The sequence below is a fragment of the Pagrus pagrus genome, assembly GCF_965226575.1.
Source record: "Pagrus pagrus genome assembly, chromosome: 17".
Taxonomy (NCBI): domain Eukaryota; kingdom Metazoa; phylum Chordata; class Actinopteri; order Spariformes; family Sparidae; genus Pagrus; species Pagrus pagrus.
The window spans coordinates 8,922,135-8,933,576 of NC_140201.1; the positions used below are offsets into that span (position 1 = coordinate 8,922,135).

Genomic DNA, 11,442 nt, shown 5'->3' on the forward strand with positions numbered 1-11,442 from the left:
TTATCTCGAAATAACAACTGCCGTTTTCCCGAGATAACGGGATGATTTCTCTCGAGATCTCGAGATAACGAAACTTTGTTTTCCCGAGTTAACGATCTTGAGAAACCAAAACGATAGTGTAGTATATTAAATCATTGCAGGAAACATCATTCAGTGTAGCAATGTCAGAGGAGCAGGAGCATATCAATCACCACCACCTCACATATCTTTTCAATCAAGGCCTGACACAGGCTGAAATAGCATTATGCCTTGCTATTACAGATAATATACACATTAGTGCGTGTAATCTAAAAAGATGGTTAGCAAGGCTTCAGCTATATCGGCGGCGCAATCTCAGTGAGCCTGATGTCATGTTAACTACATAGCTGACCAGCTACCAGGTCCCGGGCGTCTCCATGGATACCGGATGCCATGCCACTTGTGTGTGATGGAAATCTCATGCCTATCATATCACAGCCATTATCTCGAGATCTCAAATTAATTATATTGTTATCTCGGGAAAACAAAGTTTTGTTATCTCGAGAAAATTATTTCGGGAAAACGGCAGTTGTTATTTCGAGATAATAACTTGAGCTCTTGAGAAAACAAATGAAATTAACTCGTTATCATGGGAAAACGGAGGAAATAAAATGTATGAATGCATGGCCCTTTAGGGGGCCGTAGATATGCTCCTGCTCCCCTGACATTGCTGCACTGAATGATGTTTCCTGCAATGATTTAATATACTACACTATCGTTTTGTTTTCTCAAGATCTCGAATTACTTATATCGTTATCTCGGGAAAACAAAGTTTCGTTATCTCGAGATCTTGAGAAAATTATCCCGTTATCTCGGGAAAACGGCAGTTGTTATTTCGAGATAATAACTTGAGATCTCGACAAAACAAATGAAATTAACTCGTTATCACGGGAAAACGGAGGAAATAAAATGTATGAATGCATGGCCCTGTAGGGCTTCCATAGTTTTATAATAATAATGATTATTATTATTATTGTTGTTGTTGTTGTTGTTTAAAATATTTGTATTATTCTTTTTACTTTACTTTTATTTCTTTTTATAGTTTATTATATATTTGATTGACTATTATTATTGTTATGATTATCATCATCATTATTATTATTATTAATAATATATGTATTATTCATATTATAATTAGGGGTGTGGTTTATATCGTCCCCGCCCCTCGCCCGTGTTTTTCCCGGAAACGGAAGTGCTCCTTCAGGTAGCGCGACAGCAGCGGAGCAGTCAGGCTCAGGCTCGGTCCTGTGACACTTGTCGTCGCCTCTGACTCCAGGCTAACGTTAGCTCGGGTCGGGCCCGTGTGGCTTGGGTTGGTTGCGTGTTACCTTCCTCACTTGTACACAGTAAACATTATGGCGGCCGCGGATTCCCGGTCCTCGAGTGACGGCGGGCCGGCCAGCAGAGGAGGATTCCCGGCCGGGGAGAGCAGCAACGACCGCGACGGGCCGAGCGGCAGCGGCAGCGGGGAGGGCGAGCGGGAGCGGGACCGGGCCACCTTCGAGTGCAACATTTGTTTGGACACTGCCAGGGACGCTGTCATCAGTATGTGCGGCCACTTGTTCTGGTACGAGACGAGGCGGGGAGATGTGGGGGCTAGATATCATGTGTGGGGATGGTGGTGGTTGTTTTTGTTCAGCCCACCGGACCGGAGTGTAGTTGTGTAGCCGTGTGTGCGGCCTCCTTTTCCCGTCAGTTTGAGCCGTTTCACGGCGGAATCACGCCCAACGGTCCGGCAGCAGTCGGTTGTCTGTGTCGGCGGCCAAGATGGCTCGCTAGATGTTATTGTCGAGGGTGTTGTTGTAAATGAAGCGTGGCTCAACTTCAACATTCATAACGCGTGTTTCCTGTCACAAGTGGTCCAGGAGGCTGGGATCAAGGCTGATCAACACATTTGCATATTGATCAGGTGATCTGCTCTGATCTGGCTCAGGCCGATCATATCATATGGTGTGCTGTAGGTCAGAGGTCACAGTAGCAGGCAGTGCCTCCTTGGATCAGACTCTGTGACACATTAACTTTGCTGTTTGGGTTTTAAAGTGTGTGGTGATCATTTGTAGCTCTGAGCCCAGGTCCATGCTCGGTGGTTCACAGCAGCATTGTTCGTTCATGTCACTAACCAAGTAGTTCATTAGTTGACCAAAAGATGAAAGCAGATTCAGATGTGAGGGTTTCCTGCATTGTTTCTTAACAGCCTGACCGATCCTCATTTTTTGGGGCCAATACAAGAGTAAAAAATCCCAGTATTGATTGATTGTTGCAGTGATCCCTCAGATGTGGTAATCAAACACTTGTGACAAAGATATATAACTGATGCGAGACATATTGTGCTCATTTTCGAGTAAACTATCTTATATTTGGTTACTGTCTGTTTTAGCTCCTGTCTCTTTAAGACCTAGTCTCCTCTGATTGGTCAGCTCACAAACGCCTGACCCAGCACCGCTAACAACAACAGAGCAGCTGTGCTAAATCAATTCTTGCGTGCCAAACTAGTCGCTAGGCATTCAATAATGGAAATGTATGACACGGTGACCTACTGTGATGTCACAAAGTCACGGAAGTTAGCATGCTAACCAGCTAGCCCCTGCCCGTCCTGGTCTAAAGCTCCTGTGCTAGCAGCGTAAACACCAACACTCCCATTGTTCTCTTAACTCCCAGTCCGGACCGCTAGCTGCATGGCTAATGGAGCTAACTAGCCAATAGCTACTGTAGCGATATGCTGTCCCTTATTATTTTTCTGACATATTGCTCCTTTAAAAATAGACATTGTCTAAAATGACAGCACACTGAATCAGTAAACTTCCCTGGCAATTTTGATAATAATACATTACCTCAAGCGTCCGTTTCTGCAGTGTAGTCTCTTTAAAAGTAGCTTCCATATCAGCCCATATTGGACAGCATGTACTCCTATACTGATATAGGCCAATATCAGACAATAATAACAGCCAACAGTCAACTTTGGCTCAGGGGAGGACATTTTACACAATTTTCTGACATGTATACTAAATGAAAATATAGGTTTACAGCTGTTTTTCACTAAAAAACCTGTAACCTTAGGTTGCACTTGAGATGTGATTGTACTTCCCTCTCCTATCTTGATTTTAATCAAGACTTGCGCGAGGCTCAACCTTCAAACCGCACTGTGTTGGAAACATACACAATCACAAAATGACGTGTGAGAGCCTCACTCATTCACGAGTGTTGACGGGCCAAGGCTAAAGTGAGATTACAGCCAAGAGTGTTGGATTGGGGTCAAATCTAAGGGCATTAAATCAGTTGTAATGGAAGACAGAAGACAATTTCTCTTTTCCTACGTACGCATGTTTGCTATTTAAAAGATTATGATCTGTGTGTGTGTGGGTATGCACATGTTTTGGCTACACAGACAGATGTAGAGTTTGAGGATATACAGAATGCTCCCGCTGACAAAAAGTGAAGTTGGTAAACAGTGATTACGGCCGTTATCTCCTTCTCAGGGGGGAGGTTTTTACAGAGAAAATCACTAAAGTACCCACAAAAAGTCACATACTTTCACCTGAGGCAGGGTTTTTAAAGGATAAGTTCACCCCAAAATGAAAATCCTATCGTTACTCGCTCTCCCTCATGTTGATGGAAAGTCAGGTGAAGTGTCTTAATCTACAAAACAGCATTTCAGCATTTTGCCAAACAACTGAAGTAGATGGGGACTTGTTTTAAAGCATAAAAAAGGCTCCATACAGCTCATCTGAACAACGTCTTTTCATATCTATTTAGGATCTCGGGCCTTTTGAAAACTTGGTGGACTGGTTGTATGGAGCCATTTTTATGTTTTTAAAGGCTGCTTTTAAAACGAGTCCCCATCTGCTTCAGTTGTTTAGGAGAACGCTGCAACACTTTGACCAGCAGCACTCTGATTTATGACACCAAAGTCTTTTTTTGTAACCCTAAAATAAAGGTTGACCTGGAGGAACAGACATTTTTAAGAGAATTGGAGAACGTTTCCCTTTTTTTAAGGAATACAAGCGACATTTCTGTATTTAACACGCAGAGTTTGGCTGATTTATTGAATATCTGCTCAGAGAACAGGTGCATCTCTGTAGAAACTCACCTTACAGTTACATGTGCAGTTGTCACACAGCGGTGCATGGAGCTGCTGCGCTGATGTAACCCGGTTGCCACGTTACCCGTGTGCCCTCTCGTCTCGCCTGTGATGATGAAACTTTCAGCAACGATGAGAGGTGTTGACGTCAGATCACCCGCTGCAACTTTAAGATCTTACTTCTTTTACATTCGTTAATGAGAAAAACGTCTGCATCACCGTCTGCGACACACGTTATTTTATTTTATTTCAGATGACCTCAACAAACCCTGTGTCTGTTTGGCTGAGGACATTTAACTTGCTTTGAATCAAATTGTCTGACATTTCTCAGCAGCAGGACGTCTGCACTCGTTGCCAGAATGCACTCAAATAGATTGAGTTAGAAAAATAGAAATGCACTGTTGATTGTAACTGTCACTTTTCTGGCATCAGAATTTTTTTTGCTGTTGACTCGTTCTCACCCTGCATTTTACCCTCGATTGTGTTGAAGTGCGAAAACTACGGAGGAAGTCCTCATGAGCGGACGGTGCTGCGCTGTCTCAGATTTTAAGGTGTAAGAGGAAAATGAGAAAGAAGCAGCCCGACTAGCAAACCCTGCAGAGCCATGAGTGATGATTTGTGTGGAAAAAAAGAAACATTAGCCTCACTTAAACGCTTCGAGGTTAATTAGCGTGTGACATCTTTACAGTCCCTGAGTGAGAGTCCTCCTCAGCAGACTTATCTCCGTCATTGTTAGAGATGCCGGCCGGCCACACAGGCTGAATGAGAGCTCGTCGTGTTGGAGAAAAGAGATTTGAAAGGCAAGCAAGAGGGACATGAACATCGGCACATAAATACTATTAGGGAAGACTCTGACTGGAAGGTTTAGAGAAGTGAAAGTGTTTGCATTTGTAAAACCGACACGGCACACAATAATCTTCGGCGGTGCATACGGAGTGGTTGAAAGCGGCTGCGTTCTGCCTCATGACCTCTCGCAGTTAAACAGGAACCGTCCCAATTTTCAACCAGCTTGTGTCACTCTAATTTTGGTAGTATATGCAAATGACAAATAGTAAACTTCTCTATTTTTGCCTGCACCCAGAGGGCTGTTGTATCATCTGCAGATTGTTTTTCAGCATTTTTATATCACCGCATCCACGGACACAAGAGCGTAGTTGAGAGACAGAGATGCCACTGTGAGTGTTTATTGGTCCCGCAGTGCTTTATGGTTGTCGTCGTACCGCTTTTACCTTCTGAGCAAAAGGGAATACCACATCCCCTTTTCTCTATTTTCTCTGGTCACGTAGCACCGATTTCAAATGTTTTTACATCTTTCTACTCCATAGCAAGCCCGTTTTTCTGCCACGGCCATCTTTCCAGCTGTGAAATACTTTTTAAAGTCTTTAACGTGTCAGAAAATGATATGAACGCCCATCGTAGTGTCATTAAAATGAAACAATTGGTCAATTTAACAGGCATTTTTTCTCTTTTCTGGTATATATTGAACAAAATGCTTCACTGAGAAAATAATCTGCAGATCAATCAATAGTAAAAATGTATTATTGGCTGCAGTGAAGTTTGAATTTGGCAGGAGCTGGACGTATCAACATTCTAACTCGTGTTAAATATTGTCGGATATTTTGGACTGTCGGTCGAACAACAGTATTTTCCAAAAGTACAGGAACATTTGGGGTGGGCCCTGCAGCGCTGAACATTTCTGATCGGTCAAGTACGAGCAAACAATCTGTAGCTGCAATCTGTTCTTTATTGTGCTTTGATTGATCAACATGAAGTTACAGGAGAAAGCGTACAACAGACGGACTAACAACGACCGAGTTGAATGTTTTTTCATATACGTCACTGGACTAATTTGTCCGATCTTCGTGGCTCTTCAGACACCAGTGGAAACACAGACGAGCTGAAGGAACCTTTGAGTTCCCTGCACTTTAGGTGGAAACCAACTCACGTCTGTAAACACCTGGTTAGGACCCGAACAGAGACAATAATCCAGTCCAGGCTTCTGCTCTTCTTCTCCTTTAATGTTATAAAAATGAGGATCTTTGTCAATTAAATGGCTCTCGTGAAGTCACATGATGGAGTCAGGCTCCACAGAACGGCCGCTGAGCCTCTTATTGGACATTAATCAGTTCTCGTCGGGTCACAAGAGCTCGGCTATACGTGTGTCCACATGCTAAATCAGAGTTGAACGGGTTGTTGTGTTAACTTAGGCCTTTCGCTTTGTTCAGCTGTTTGTATCCACAGGAATGCTGTTCTCAGCTGCAATCTGATAGCTGGTATTACACGAATACTGCACACACTGTGAACCCTGAACTATGGTGCAGCTTGACACAAGGTCATGTTGTGCTTTATGGTTTGTTTGGCTCAGCTGCCTGGTTAGTTTGTTCACGTTCGCGTTGGGGCGTTTGCTCTGGGCCCACCTGAGGCAACACGGTTATGAATGTTTTGTGGCTCTGAAACCGTTGAAAACAAGTCCTGCCTGTTCCTTTGTATGTTTCCAGTTACTGTGCTGTTGATAAAGGACACTGCTTAGTGGGTAATTATGCATTTATACAGAAAAGACACTTTTCAACAGCCACATAGGCCTAGGATTGACTGCTGTATCTGCAGTGTGCTTTAATTAACTGAGGTCTCGGGGCAAAGCTAAGCTCAGAAAATATTTTACATTGAATTTTGAATGCACTACAGACTCTGGAGCAGGATTAAGTCATTGAGAGCTTTCATGCTTGCGGGTGAGTTTGCTAAAATTAAAAGAACACAAGACAAAACGCCGTATAAACCCACCTGAAATCATCCCACTCAACTTTTATTTGTCGTACACTGTACTGTAGTTTATCTTTAGTTATGTAAGCAAAGGAAACTCGGATTAACGTTAAAACAAGACTTTTCTAAAGGGAATTTTGAATTGATGAAATGTCTTTATTTGTTGTAATCGTACCACCAACTGTTCGGCTTGTGGCATGTTGCAGGTAGTTTTATCTACTTGAGAACAGTCATCGCAAGAAAGTTAAAGGATAAATTCGCCCAAAAATGAAAATTCAGTCAACTACCCTTATGTTGAGTAGAGTTTCGTAGTCCACAAACATTTCTGGAGCTTCACAGCAAAACACCCCCGCGTCCATTTCCTGTCTCATTTCCCGTCAAACCTTCATCCTGAACTCCCACAATGCAGCAGCGGCAGGTCGCGCTAACCGCTAACTGCTGACAACAGATGGAGCCAATTAATTCAAACGATGGGGGGTGCAGGGATGAGTTTAATCAGCCACCTCGTTAGGAACAGGTTGTTCTAGCCAGGTGGGCTTCCTGAGGTGAAGAAGACAAATCGGACCAGTTTCACCAGAAATAGACTTTAACATTTATTCTTTCCATTGAGATTGATCTGATAATAAATCGGTCTCCAGGAGCGCTGACATTTGTAAGAGAAAGGATTATTACTATTATAGGAATGTCAGTTAATCTTGTGTTTCTCTCTGTCTTCACAGCTGGCCCTGTCTTCATCAGGTGAGTGTTTCATGTCATGCCATCCTTTTGCTTTGCAGCGTTCATTGAAGGCCCCGCTGGTGTTTTTAATGATCTGACTAGATGATTAGATTTCTACTCAGGTTGAAGTTGGGGAATTGCGAGTAACGGCACAGAACGTACAGTAAAATCAAGATCAAATGTAATAACGTATTTATTAATTTAGCTTTAGTTCACATCATTTAATATTCACACGTTCCATGTTTTCTATCAGGAAATTAATCTACAGCAGTTCTGATAATCAATTAATCAGCAAGTTGAGAAAATATTGGTATTTTAATGGATGACGACGGATGACCTGATAATGAGTTAACACACCCGTGTGAGTGGGCTGTCTTTTCGCCTCATGTTCAGCTAATCAGCGTGATGTAACCTCAGCGTGGAAACTACAGCCGTCAGTTGACTTAGTGCAGCTTAAACATGCTAATGCACTTAATGCCTCTGTTTACTGCAGCTTTCTCTCTGCTGCTCACCTCTTTAACGTACAGAGCTGGACGTCGCTCTCCATAAACGCAACATAGATTCACATAAACAGAACTGCAGCCACATCAGACCACACTTCTTTATAAAACTTCATCTGTTATCTGGCGTTAAACCCGGTATTTAAGTGAGTCGGGCTTGGTTTTTATAAACATTTCGTCATGTTTCTTCCTCCTCTCAGTGGTTGGAGACGCGGCCCACCAGGCAGCAGTGTCCCGTCTGTAAAGCGGGAATCAGCAGAGAGAAAGTCATCCCACTGTACGGCAGAGGGAGCTCCAGCCAAGAGGACCCCAGGTACCTCCGGAGTGTTTAAGTTAATTCTGCAAAAACAGCCTTACCGCTGCTTTCTGACTGACTGTTTCTGTCGCTCCTCAGGTTGAAAACTCCACCTCGGCCTCAGGGACAGAGAACAGAGCCAGAGAGTCGAGGCGGGGTGAGCGAATCGTCCCATTTCTCGAATATTTTCTTTTATGTTTGTCTTATTTTTAAGCCCTGTTCTTCTCTCTGTGCGCAGATGTTCCAGGGTTTCGGAGACACCGGCTTTCACATGTCTTTCGGCATCGGCGCTTTCCCCTTCGGCTTCTTCACCACAGTCTTCAACACCAACGACCCCTTTCACAGAGCAGGTAAACACACGGGAAATGATAAAATCCGGGTCTGAGTAGCAGGATGTTAAATGGTCGATGCTCTCGTAGATCAGATGTTGAAGCTGAGGAGAAGCTTTGATAGTTAATTAATCAGTTTGATTTGTGATGGAAAATAAGTCGCACCGGTGCGCCTGAGATTTGGCACTTCTTTTTTAAAACGATTGTGATTGTCATAATTTGTCCAAATGAAGCAAAACTTTTATTTTCACCTGTTTGTCGTGATGAGAAATTGAAGTAAAATGTATTTATGGGTGCTCCTAAATGGCAAAAATTAGGCACACCAGTGCAACCAGTATGAAAAGATGGTCTGGGGCCCTGCAAGAGATGAATACATGCAGATGAATCACTACATCATAGTTACATCCACTGCTGCCACAGTGTAAATGTCAATAAATGAATGTACTTACCATCTCTTCTGGGTTCTTTAGGATAATTAGTGGGTAAAATCTCCACCTGAACGCAGCTGTTGCCTTCAGGCGTCATAATTAGAGTGCAGATGCAAACACACGGTCCTCTGAGACATTATTATATATTAACCTTTCTCATCCATTTCTCCTCATTAGACCAGTATGCAGGTGATCACCAAGGCAACGGTAACCTCAACAACGGCAATAACAACTGGCAAGACTCCCTCTTCCTGTTTGTGGCCATCTTCTTCTTCTTCTGGCTGCTGAGCGTGTGATGGAGACCGGACGGACGTATGGATGGATGGATGGATGGATGTGTGGATGTGGATCGACGACCGGGAGGGAGGAACGCAAAAAAAAAAAACGAAAAACAAACTCTGTCACACTTAACTCGAGCCACAGACACACACTCATGTTACATTTCCTAGCAGGTACTAACTTGGGAGAGAAAGTGGGTCGGTTGTGTTCGACTCCAAAACAAGAAATACAGGAATTTGGTTTTCTCCTCCCGGCTAAAGGCAGACTCACTTTAGGATACTCAGCCCCACCCACCTGCTTCTTTGATTTCGTTATGCAGGAAAACACTGACTGGAAAGTGCGTGAATCCCAAAAATAAGTCATGTCAGCCCTCCCTGTCTATGCGCACCTGTAGATATATGCACACGGAAACCTAAAAGGTGGACACTTAAAGCTTAAGGCGATCAGAGACAGTATTAAGTGATCAGGGTGAGCTTCGTACAGGATCTTTATTTTACTTTATGGATTCAAGCTGCAGAAAAAGAGGTGGGTGGAGGGATAATTCAGAGCAGTGACTAAATATGTTTTGGCTTTTCACATTCCTCTTGAAGGAGTCACTGATTTAATCTTTAAATAGAGAGATGGAGGCACGTTGTGGAAGGTTTCAGTGGGGTTAAAACAAGAGAGGGAAGGTGTGAGTTAACATAGCGGTTGACATAGCAACCATTTCTTGCTCCAAAAGGCCAAAGAGTAGTGGATCGCTCGTGTTAGACGTCGAGGGTGAAAAATTAACTGGTTTATGTTCCTGTTTACAGTTTTTTTTTTCTCGTGAAAGGAAACGAGTACTCCTAGAATTTGCGACTTACTCTTGAAAACAGGCGGACAGATAAAAACAGCACAGATGGATGCATTTTTTTTTATACATTTGTCTTAACAAAAAAAAACTGCCATTGCACTGTGAAGTCATTTGTAGACTGTCCTGAAGATTGGTGTGTGTGTGTGCGTGTGTTAAACCGCTTGTTGCGTCTTTCCCCTCAAAGCTGTACAAAGTTGGATGAGTGTGCCGTTAAAGGGCCAGTTTTGGGAGATATTCGCATCGAAACGAATCTGACGCACAGTTTGTTGATTACAGAGCAAACTGTAAAAACTGTTGTTCTGGTGAATAAAAACGGCTCGATGAGACTCTACGCAACGCATCCTGACAGGAAGTAGAGGCGACGAAGCATCAGTTCAATAAAGTTTCTGTCCCTGTTGATTTTTTTTTTTCCTGACTGTATGAGTGTCTGAGTGTGTAAACATTATATATATATTTGTATATATGAATATTGTAAATGCTGTTTTTACATGTTTTCTGAGTGGATGACCAGCCATGGAGAGCGAGAGAGGACGACATGGCCTCCAGATGCTTTTGTAAAGCGAGATCTGGTTCCCGGTTTTCGTACATTTCTTCCCTTTTACTCGAGAAAAAACGCTTGCAGCCCAAGTCGAAAAATAACTCCTCCGCCAGCCTCTCCCGTCAATTTAAATAGATGATATGAATGAAAATAAAGTTTTTCCTTCCCTGCTTATGTGAGTTGACATGATTTAGCTAATCTGCTCTTATAACTGACACAGCACAGTGGAAAACTCTAACTGTACAACTATTTATCTTAAGTGACAACTGTGAAACAAAAGTGCTAAGAGAGGCCTACATTACCCACAATGCAGCAGAAACAGACTTATTTTTAACCCCACACTTCCTTTCCTTTCCGCATTTGAAGTCTTAACCGACGAGGCAATTTATCAGATTTTTAAAACTTTAAACATTCTCACCAGGGTCAAAGGTGAAACTCGAGGTCCTCTGTGTGAAAGACAAGATGGCTGCTGGGGCTCGTCATTTCCTGCATACCTGTCCGTTCAAGCTACACTTTGTATTTCAAGGCTTATGTGACAAGAGAACAAGTGATGGAAATCATGATTTGTGAGTCTTTTAACAGACTAAACCTGGAGACGTTGTGTAAAATGGTCTAGGAGATTAAAACTGGATTAAAACATTGACTTGTTTTGTGCCCTAATTGTT

General features: G+C 42.9%; 1 protein-coding gene across 1 annotated transcript; it reads left to right on the forward strand.

Annotated features, from left to right (window-relative positions):
* The first annotated feature begins 1,217 nt into the window (after window positions 1-1,217).
* Window positions 1,218-11,420, forward strand: rnf5 (ring finger protein 5). The gene is made up of 6 exons (XM_084378574.1): window positions 1,218-1,585; window positions 7,576-7,594; window positions 8,274-8,386; window positions 8,468-8,525; window positions 8,607-8,718; window positions 9,303-11,420. The coding sequence occupies exons 1-6, from the start codon at window positions 1,374-1,376 to the stop codon at window positions 9,419-9,421; spliced, it is 633 nt and encodes a 210-aa protein (XP_084234700.1). The 5' UTR covers window positions 1,218-1,373; the 3' UTR covers window positions 9,422-11,420.
* Window positions 11,421-11,442: the final 22 nt, after the last annotated feature.